At 63.4% G+C, this 10,532-nt stretch overlaps 1 protein-coding gene across 3 annotated transcripts; it reads left to right on the forward strand.

Annotated features, from left to right (window-relative positions):
* The first annotated feature begins 358 nt into the window (after window positions 1–358).
* Window positions 359–9,620, forward strand: DUSP9 (dual specificity phosphatase 9). 3 transcript variants are annotated; one of them, XM_045538171.1, is made up of 5 exons: window positions 389–530; window positions 1,352–1,460; window positions 5,914–6,315; window positions 7,459–7,914; window positions 8,218–9,620. In XM_045538171.1, exons 3-5 carry the CDS (start codon window positions 5,949–5,951, stop codon window positions 8,535–8,537), a joined length of 1,143 nt encoding a protein of 380 aa, XP_045394127.1. In that variant the 5' UTR covers window positions 389–530; window positions 1,352–1,460; window positions 5,914–5,948; the 3' UTR covers window positions 8,538–9,620. The 3 variants fall into 3 exon arrangements, with proteins under 3 accessions (XP_045394128.1, XP_045394127.1, XP_045394129.1); XM_045538172.1 differs by lacking the exon at window positions 1,352–1,460 and having other exon boundaries at window positions 359–530; XM_045538173.1 differs by lacking the exons at window positions 389–530; window positions 1,352–1,460 and adding an exon at window positions 5,137–5,349.
* Window positions 9,621–10,532: the final 912 nt, after the last annotated feature.

Raw genomic sequence — 10,532 nt, forward strand, 5'->3', positions numbered from 1 at the left:
GCTGGGGTGCCAGTGTAGACTCTGCGGTGCAACCCCCACCCCCAGGCCCAGCCTAGGTCAAGTCCTCCCATCCCACTCCCGCGCCCCAAGCTCGGAAGCCCCCACGCAACAGTGCTGTTGGGGGCCGGGCGCCGCAGGGCGCGTCGGGCAGGACGGCGGAGAGGGCAGAGGCTTGCAGGTGGGAAGAAGGCGGGCGGGGGCGTGGGAGGTGGAGGGAGACGCCGGCCAGGCCGCGGCCCCTCCCCGCTCTCTCCCTGCGCTCCGCGGGCGACATTGCCCCTCCTGGGCAGGGGGCGGAGAAGACGGGAGGGGAGGAGGCGGCGGCAGGGGCGGAGGAGGCGGTGGCGGAGGCGGGATTTGGAGTTTCCCTCCGCAGCGGCGGCGGCGGCGGCCCCTCGGCTCCAGGCGAGGCCGCCGCCCGGGGCTCCGGTGGCATTCGGCGGCGGCGGTGGCGCTTCCCGCCGCCCGAGCTTCGGAAACTTCCCGGCCACGACGCACGGAGCCAGCTCAAGGAGCGGAGCGGAGCGGAGGTGAGCAGAGCACACGGCGCCCCGGGGGCCCCCACCCCACCCCACCCCCACCAGGCCTGGCCGCCCCCCGACGTGCACTCCTCCACTCTGCACCCCCAAAGTCCTACCAACGCTCACCCCACGAGGCCAACGCACGAGTCCCTGCAAGACCCATTCGGTCCTGCCGCCGCACACCCCCGCACCCCGCCCGTACACCTCCCGTGTCCCCTGCCACTTACACGGGCTGCACACTCGCGCGCGCACAAACCACGCACCACGGACCCTGATCCCTGTAGTGCACACACTAGCAGCCCCTGACCCATCACTCACCACTGTCCCCAACTCACACTAACACCCATCCCAGACCCTGCCACGCCCCAGTACACACCCAAGCGCGCACACACGCTTCCAACACATCTCTGCTGTACCTGCACTGACATAGCTACCCCCACGAGGCCCCCACCACCTCACACTCTCCATATGCCCGTTACAGACACCCCACCCACGTTCCCAGCCCAGACACTGCAGTCCACCTACCCCGGAGCGAAGTCCCAACACAAACCCACACGCCAGCGGCTGACACTCCCCACTCCCCACTCCCCACTCCCCAGGCACACACCTCCAGCGTCGCCAACACCACTCATACGCCCCAGCATGCTCGCACACCTGCTGGATCGCACGCTCCCCAGCGTCCTGCCCCGCCCCCATCGCAAATCGCCTTCGACACCCACAGCCATCCCTGAGTCCCTCCCACCACTCCCCCCAACACCTGGCACGCGGGCTCTAGAGGCTGCAGCATTTGGTGGCATCCCTGCCAGGCACCTCTGGCTCTCCTTTGGCAGCGGCTCACCAGCCTGGGCCCCCAGGTGCCTACCTAAACAGACCTTGAGACTCCCCAGCGACTGACTTGGCCTCTTCCCTAAGGGATAAAGAAGGCACTTAGGGCCCAAGGTAGGGTACTTAGATGGGGAGGCGAGAGGCCGCGGGGAGGGGGCGGGGAGGAGGCAGAGAGAGGCGCTGAAATGGAGGCGGCCCAGGTGGGACCAAAGGGGCGCCAGTGCCTGGCATGCACATAGTAGGTCGGTTCCTTGATGGCTGGGGTCCCCGTGCACTGTGTGCCTGTCTGCTTGTGTGTTGGGGAGAGGGCTGTGTGTGCACGTGTGCTTGTGCGTGTCTGGGGGTGGGGGAGGAGTGTGTGCTCGGCAGAAGGAAAAAGCAGGAGCAGCACCCTCCTGGGCTCCCTCAGGCAACAATTGGTTTCATTCATTCATGCCTTCTTTGTTAACGAGCATTTCTTCCGTGAGCGCCGGGCGCGTGCCAGGCCCTGCACTGGGGGCTGGGGCCAGCCTGGGGCCGGGCACACACCCGTTCCTGCCTTGGAGGAACTCCCAGTCCTGCGAGGAGACCGACCAGGAAAAGCAGAAAGCCATCCCCAGCGGAAAGTGGATTTGGTGGAAAAGACACTGGATTTGGCAGGAACGCAGTCGCTGGGAGTTGTGCTCCTGGCCATGTGACCGGGCCGCGACAGCCGAAATCCTGCCACTTGGGCCCGGCTGGAACGGCGCATTTCGGGGGGGAAGGCGGGGCGCCGCGCTCGGGAGGCTCCTGGGACCAGAGGGCGCACGCGGCGCGCGCGGGGCCTGTGGGCGGCGGCGTCCCCGAGGCCTCCAGAGGGCGCTGGCCCGGCCCGGCGGAGGCCGGGGGCGCCCGGCGGGGGCGGGGGCCGGGGCGGCGGGCGCAGCGCCCACCCTGCGGCGAGCAGGGAGCGCGCGGCCTAGCTCCGCCCGCCGGAGGGGGCCAGGCGATGCCCGGGCACGCGGCGCTGCGCCCCCAGCACCCAGCACAGCCCGCCCAGGGAGCGGCCGCGGGGCGGGGCCGGCGCCCAGAGCAGGCGCTACAGGGGGCCTGAGTGGGGCAGGCCCGGCCAGGGGCGGGTGGGTTGGCTGCGCTCAGCCCTGCAGTGCGGAGGTGGCAACAGGTTCCCGTTTGTCCTGTTGCTGGCGCTGCCGGCGCTGCAGGCGCCGAGCACTGAGCACTGACTTTTGAGATTGACCGTCATCCCCCTCTCCCCAACGCTCTCCAGGGTTGGAGGGCTTGCCAGCAGGGGTCTGGGTAAGGTGCAGGGTAGCCACCCTTCAGGCGTCGGGAGACGCGGATTATGGGAACCTAGTTTTCCCCTTCCTTCACCATGGGGGAGGCTGCGCCTCTCTCTCCATCCTCCTCCCCAGCCCAGCTCCCCTCACCTCCTCCAGGGAGCCCTCTCCAGAGAGCAACCCGGGCACCTCAGGGGCTACTGTCTCCCTGGGTTGGCGATCCTCTCTCTCTCCAGCCACACTGGGCCCCCACAGAGCAGGTGGGGTACAGTCTCTCCAGCTCCCTGCCTGCCACAGCCCTGTGCCACTCCCACTATCCACAAGCAGGCTGGCACATGGCAGAACCTCCATGGTGCCCTCAACCCCTGCCCGATCCACGGTCCCACCCTGCAGACCCACAGCTGGTACCCACCTCTGCCACTGTGGAGCTGGGGTGTGAGAGACAGGAGAAGGTGGCAGTTTCTGCCCCAGGAGCACACTGAGAAGGGGAGTGGGGCACAGAAGGGAGGCCTCCAGACTGGCCCTGAGACTGGAAGGCTGCCTGGAGGAGGCTGCCTTGGAGGGCATGAAGAGTAAATAGAATCTGAGCAGGTGGCCTGGGGTTGTGTCCCCGGGGCAAGAAGGGAAGGAGAGGCATAGCCCAGGCTCCCACAGCGCCCCCCCCCCCCCGGTTGCAAGTGTCGGGATCCGATCTAGAGTCACGGATGTGGTAGGGTGTGGCCAGAGATGAGCCCACTACCAGGGTCCTAGGAGTCCCACGCTGGTGGCCCACTATGGGAGTGGAAAGAAGAAGAGCAAACTGGAGGCCCCTTAGAGGTGACCTAGCTTTCTGTGACCTGCACTCTTCCCCTTACCATTACCTTATACACTCTCATCTCCCTCTGTGGTTCGTAAGAGAAGTCTTCTCAACAGACATATGGACGGACGGACGGACGGACTGGGCTTCGTTTCTCTAAATGCTGGACTTCTAGATTGCTTTGCATTTTTCACTCCCCAGAAAAATGTTTTGTGGTGCCTATCCCTATGTGCATAGCTTTGCTTTCTTTTGCTTTACTTCCTTAGAGTAGATTCCCATAAGTGACCAAAGGGTTAGATTTTTTCCCCTAGCTCTTGATATTGCCGGATTAATCTCCAAAAGGGCCATACCAATATATAATGCTCCAGCAATTAGAACAGCATGGTTTCACAGCAGCCTTGCCAGCAATGAGTGTTCTCATTTTGAGACCATTTCACTAATGTAGTAGGTGGGATGTGTTACTTTGTTTGTTATTGTTACCTTGTTTTTTGAATTTGCTTTCCTTCCATGCCTGAGGCTGAACCTTCCCCAAAATATTTTTTACACCATTGCATTCCCTTTTTCATGCAGTATGCAGTCTTTTCAGGTTCCTAGCTTATTTATCTACCAGGGTCCTAACCTTTTGATTAATTTGTATGAGTTTTATCTTATCTGTTGTACATTTTCCTTCAACACTGTTATTTGCTTTTGCTGGGCTTTAAGTAGAGAAGAGAAGGGACATTTAGCCTATTGGCTTTTTAGAAACCTCCCTCTGACCCTGTTTCATTGTCTCAGCACTTATCTCACCTGACAGTTTGTCCAGCCTCCTTGCTGATGTTGATCTGTCCTGCTAGATCAACAGGACACTAGGCAAGCAGGGACCCTGCCTGTTCATTGCCCTGTGCCCACAGAGGCCAAGGAGGGAGGCCACCGGCCTTTGTTGAAAGAATGACATTCTGGCACGGGGCAGGCAGAGCAGGGTGGAGGGCAGGCTGACAGGCCTGGAGGCAGGGAGACTGTTTTGGAAGATGTGATGGTGACCTGGCCAGGAGCTGGCGAGTGTGAGCACTCAGCCAGTGCAGGGGACAGGGGAGAGCCCAGATGTGGGGGATATTTAAGTAGAAACTACTTCCCTCCAGATTGATCTGTCCAGGGCATGTTAAAGGAAGGAGGCAGGGGTGACTCGGAGCTCCTGGCTGCATTTGCCCAGGCCTGTGCAAATGAAGGGGTGGAGGTGCCCAGGAGCTGCCCTCTGCCTCCCTAGCCCTCCAGCCAGCCTTGGGGAGGGCTCTGGGCTGAAGGCAGCCATAGGTTTCTGGTCCTGCTTCCTCCTCTCTCCATGATTTCAGTGGCATCCCATGGTAGCCCAAGGTGGTGGCTGTGATAAGCCCATTGTACAGATGGGGCCACTGAAGTCCAGGCAGGGGATGAGATGATCCAGGATCACTGGGTGAGTTGGTTGGAGGCAGCTTCCGGAGCAGGGGCCCAGGCTCTTGTCCTCACCCCTCCCCCTGCCTCCAGGGCCCAGGCTGGCGCCGGCCAGGGGAGCTGCAACTGGTCCCCTGCTGGGCCCCTGACCTGCCCTTGGCCTCTGCCCTGACCCTGTCCCGCCTGGGTGGAAGCCCCAGCTCAGCCTACTACTCGCAGGTACCACCCGACTGCTTTCGCTAGCGCCCGTTGGCTCGCGGCCCCCCTGAGCCCGCCCCGCCGCCCCGCCCCTCTGAGCTGCAACTCCACGTCCGAAGGCAGCGGCTTCCAAGGTGGAAGCTGGGTCCCGCTGCCAGGAAGCGGCCGGCGCGCGGGCGGCGCGGGGCTGGGAGCTCGGCTTCCACGTGCGAGCCTTGCTCCGCCGCCCCGCCCCCTCCCGGCGGCCGCGCCTGGGGACTCTCTGCCCGGGGACGGCGCACCGCCGTGGCAGTGGCCGTGGCCGGGACGTCCACGCGCGGTCGCCCTCCGCCGGATTGCGCTCCAGGTCTCTCTCCTTTTGTTCTCTCCTGGGCCAGGGCGTGGGGCGGTGTGCCAGGACAGGGTCAATTCAGTGAGGGCTCGCCGAGGCCCTTCATCTCGGTGCCACCACTGTTCCCCCGGCCCACCTGGCTGTGAGGGAGATCTAGGCCTTGAACCCCCACCCCCTCACACGCACACATCCCCAAAGTCGGAAGCTCGAAATTGGGGGATGATCACGTCAGGCTGAGAAGCAGAAAGGGGGTGTGGAGGGCGGTGGCTGTGGCCTTGGGGCGCCCCAGGACGAGCCTCGAAGGGGCCGATAGATGCTCAGCCCTCTTCTTGGGGACCCCTCACGCTTCCCTTCCCGCGGGCGCCCGAGTGGCTGCCTCGGGTGTTTTTCCTGGGGTGCCTTTCTGCCTGTCTTCACTGTGGGAGGGGCGCGAGAAGAGAAGCAGGCGGTGGAGGGGTGACCCTGCGGGACCCTGGGCGCCCGCCTTTGGGACAAGGGCCTGGCTTCACGTCTTGGCCCCCTCGGCCCGCGGACGGGCGGGAGAGTCTGGCTCACGCCGCGCCTTCCCTCTCTCCGCAGCGCCCGTGGCCCGACGTGTAGGGAGCCGCGCGCCCATGGAGGGCCTGGGCCGCTCGTGCCTGTGGCTGCGCCGGGAGCTGTCGCCCCCGCGGCCTCGGCTGCTGCTCCTGGACTGCCGCAGCCGCGAGCTGTACGAATCGGCGCGCATCGGCGGGGCGCTGAGCGTGGCCCTGCCCGCGCTGCTGCTGCGCCGCCTGCGGAGGGGGAGCCTGTCGGTGCGCGCGCTCCTGCCCGGGCCGCCGCTGCAGCCGCCCCCGCCCGCCCCGGTGCTCCTGTACGACCAGGGCGGGGGCCGGCGCCGGCGCGGGGAGGCCGAGGCCGAGGAGTGGGAGGCCGAGTCGGTGCTGGGCACGCTGCTCCAGAAGCTGCGCGAGGAAGGCTACCTGGCCTACTACCTCCAGGGTAGGTGCGGATGGCGGGCGGCGGGCGGCCGGCTGCGGGCACCGGGCTGCGGGCACCGGCCAGGGGAGGACCCGGGCCTGGGGAGGCAGGGCCCTGCTGTCCCAGAAGAGTCGCAATTAATTTGACATTGGGCGAGCCCCACCTCAGTTTGTCTGAAGTGGAGGTGAAACTGCCTCCCCTGATAATCTGCCAGGCTGCTTTTGGGGGAGGGGAGCCTGGGTGTCGGCAAGTCCTTCGTTCCTCTCTGGAAGCCCTCCTTTCTGAGTCTGGAAAATGGGAAGAATTGGGCAGACCTGTCCTAGTTCACAGGATGCTCAAGAACAAAGTACCAAGTGTGAGCTCTCCAGGGTCCCCGTGATGGTATCTCTCCTCCCCCAGCTACTCAGAGGGTGGCAGGGACCTACCTTCCACCCCCACTCCCATAGTCCTGGCAGGACTAGGGGTGGGTCAAGGGAAGGCTGAGCCCAATACTACACCCCCCAGAGGCCCAGGGCAGAAACAGGGTTTCCATGAACCTATAGAGCTAGCTGTCGCCAAGAAAGGTCACAGGACTGTATTGGGGATATATAAATATATAAAGTGTCAGGTTTCTGGGCCTCCACCCCCAGCCCTGGGAAATAGTAGTATCTGTAGATGAGGGAGAATGCTGGCTTCTTGAGACTTTGTAACCACTCTGGTGGAATGGTTCCCCACCTCTTGGGGCCCCACTTCATCCCTGAGGGTACTCCCAGTCACACTGGATCAGGAAACACCCAGGCACAGAACTGCCATCTGAACCTTTCCCCTTCTTTAACTGATGGCTGCTGTCCTCCCTGAGGCTGGTAGTAGTACATCTAGGCTCTGTTGAGCCCTCACACCTGCCTCAGCTCAGCCCTGGGGGGCGTAAGATCCTCTTAGGTGGCTCTACATGGGGGGTGTTTGCTGTCCAAAGGAGTGGTCAGCAGTGCTGAGTGTGGGTGCCCAGAGTGCCCACAATCCTCCACGTGTGGCCACCCAGATAGATTAAGCTGCAGGCTTTTGTGTTCCCTTTGGGGACATCTGCAAACCCTCCAGGTTGTCTAGGGTCAGCTCCCTATCGCCAGCCAGGGGCACTTGGCTGCCCAGGAGACCAGGCCAGCAGGACCCACCCCCTCTCCTCCACAGGTGGCTTCAGCCGATTCCAGGCCGAGTGTCCTCACTTGTGTGAGACCAGCCTCAATGGCCGTGGTGGCTCGAGCATGGCCCCAGTGCCCAGCCCAGTGCCCGTGGTGGGGCTGGGTGGCCTGTGCCTGGGCTCCGACTGCTCTGATGCAGAATCCGAGGCTGACCGCGACTCCATGAGCTGTGGCCTGGATTCGGAAGGTGTCACGCCCCCCCCAGCGGGGCTGCTGCCATCCTTCCCTGTCCAGATCCTGCCCAACCTCTACCTGGGTAGTGCCCGGGATTCGGCCAACTTGGAGAGCCTGGCCAAGCTTGGCATCCGCTACATCCTCAATGTCACCCCCAACCTCCCTAACCTCTTTGAGAAGAATGGCGACTTTCACTACAAGCAGATCCCCATCTCTGACCACTGGAGCCAGAACTTGTCCCAGTTCTTTCCGGAGGCCATTGCATTCATTGGTGAGTCTGCCTGGCCGGCCCGCTTCCGACCTCTCCACCCCCGAGGCCCGGCTCCCGCCTCTCCCATTTCTCCGTCCTCTCTCTCATGACAGTTCCTCCCAGGCTTAGCTGCCATTCTCAGAGCCCAGAGGCAGGACGGCACTTCTGGGGGGCGGGCACAGCTCAGGCCAGCTCCCAGAGGCTGCCAGGGAAACCTCCAGGACTGCTCCGAGGGCAGGGCGGGGGCTCGGGGCCCTTCCGGAAGGCCTTTGCCTCCCTCACGCTGGCCCTCGGGGTCTCCCCCGCCCTGCCTGCCCCACCTAGACGAGGCCTTGTCCCAGAACTGCGGGGTGCTCGTCCACTGCCTGGCAGGGGTCAGCCGCTCTGTCACCGTCACCGTGGCCTACCTCATGCAGAAGCTCCACCTCTCACTCAACGACGCCTACGACCTGGTCAAGAGGAAGAAGTCCAACATCTCCCCCAACTTCAACTTCATGGGGCAGCTGCTGGACTTCGAGCGCAGCCTGCGGCTGCAGGAGCGGCGCTCCCAGGAGCGGGGCGGGGGGCAGGACTCCGCCTGCGACCCGCCCTCCTTCTTCACCACCCCCACCAGCGACGGCGTCTTCCAGCTGGACCCCACCTAGGGCCCCGGCCCGGTGGGTGTTCCCGGCCGGCGGGGGCGGGGCCGGGCCGGGCGGGGCGGGGGCGCAATACCTCACGCGGCTGCGGAGGGAGGCGGGGGCGGAGCGGGGACCTGCCCTGCCCACTCGAGACATCCGCGGGAATCCTGCGACACGTGCCTATGGGCCGGCCCTGGGGCGGCCCGCCTGACCCACGCCGCTCTCGGGCGGGGCCACGCTGCAGAACCTGCCTCTTCCGCGACTGTTACTTTTTTCTTTGGGGGGTGGGGGTGGGGATTCCCTATCCGAGGGACCATTCCAGATGGCTGCCTGTTCCCTGGCCCAGGCCCTGGGTGCTCGGCCAGCTTGGCTGGGCCCTGGGCCTCCCTGCGTTTACCCCTTCAAGAAGGGTGTGTGCCACCTCGTTTGCCACAGGGACTGGCTCCCAGTCCCTTTCCTGTTCCCCAAATGGCCGCTTGGGGAGAGGAGTTCACCACCATCACCAGTCCAGTCACCTCCCTGCTTTTCCGCCAAGGGCTTGGGCCTTTCAGGGCTGGGGCCTTCCAGGGGATGTGCACCCAGAGGTGCAACGGCCACCCGGCATCCATAGCCTGGGAGCACTGGGCAGGTTCCCGGCCACACATCTGGCGCCCTGACTGTTATTTTCCTCTTCCCCCAGATGTCTTGACGGGATCACTGGGGCTCTTTGTGAGTGAGGGTGGTCAAACTGCCACCGGAGGAGATGGGGTCTCAGAGTGAGAGCTGGGGAGGGGGAGGGGAAGAAGGCTGGATTTTGCTGCTGCGGGGGCCTACACAGCCCTGTCGGTTTTGGGGGCGGGGAAGGGGCCAAGCTGCAGACACACACAGTCTTTCATTGCAGTCCCACCCCTGCGGGTGGGAGGCGCGTGCCTGCGTGTGTGTGCATGTAACGCTCACACACGCATGCCAGCCCACTTTGCAGCCAGCCCAGGGCTGGCAGTCCTTGCCATGCTGCGGACTGTCTAGTCCTTGAACCTGGAGGAAGGACTGTGCTTGTTTTTGTAATCCTCATCACAGTTGCTTTCTTTCATTGTTCCTCCTGAATAAACGGTTTATTTAAGATACTGAGCAGAGAGGGAAGCTGCTTCCTGAGTGTCTTGGCAGGTTTGGGGAAGGTGAGGCAGGAGGCCCTCGGAGGCTCTTGCCTGCCCACAGTGGAAAGGGCAAGGGACTCAAGTGCCACCCCACTCCCCACCCCATGTCCTCATTTCTCATCTGGTGGTCATGCTGCCTGTTGACCCAATCTCTGAGTCGCTGTTTGTTCACTATCCATTTGCACACCGCTGTGTGCTAGGGACCAGGTACAGCAGTGAGCCGGCTTTCCAGAGAGGAAGAAACGGTGAACAGTAGGCACAGCGACTGAGTGAGCTCTGCGGTGTGTGTGCAGTGCCACAGGCCCAGAATTGACAGCGGGATTGAGTGGCTGATCCCCAGACACCGTGCAGGGGCAGATCCCAGCCCTGCTGTGAAGCCTGAGTGTAGGACCAAGCTAGGCCGGGACACGGGCAGACTTGCATGTCCAAGTGTGTGTCCCTCTGACTGACACTGGAATCTGGGCTGCAAAGGCCGAGGGTAGGGGGCAGAAAGAGCCTTGTGTAGGCCATTGGGCCACCTAAAGTGACAGATGGGGCCAGCATCTCTCCTCAAATCGGGATGCCACCAATACCATCTCCACGCCGTAGCTGGAAGGGTCTCTAAAGCTGGGATTCTCCACCGCGGAGACGTGGCAGAGTGGGAGGGCAGCTGGGGGTGGAGGGAGCAATTGTGGCCTGACAATGTAGTGGAGGCTTTGTGAGCAACATAGGCCAGATGGCCAGAGAAGCCCTCTGGTCCAAACCCCTGAAGTGTGGGATGAAATCTCAAAACACACCAGTGAATGGCTGAGCTGCTGGGGAAGCAAGAGGAAGGCTCTGCAGTAAGAAACTGCGAGGATCCTTGAGTCCAGAGCAGTGAGCCAGCCCCAGGGCTAGCCCGGAGGCC

The sequence above is a fragment of the Lemur catta genome, chromosome X, assembly GCF_020740605.2.
Source record: "Lemur catta isolate mLemCat1 chromosome X, mLemCat1.pri, whole genome shotgun sequence".
Lineage (NCBI taxonomy): Eukaryota > Metazoa > Chordata > Mammalia > Primates > Lemuridae > Lemur > Lemur catta.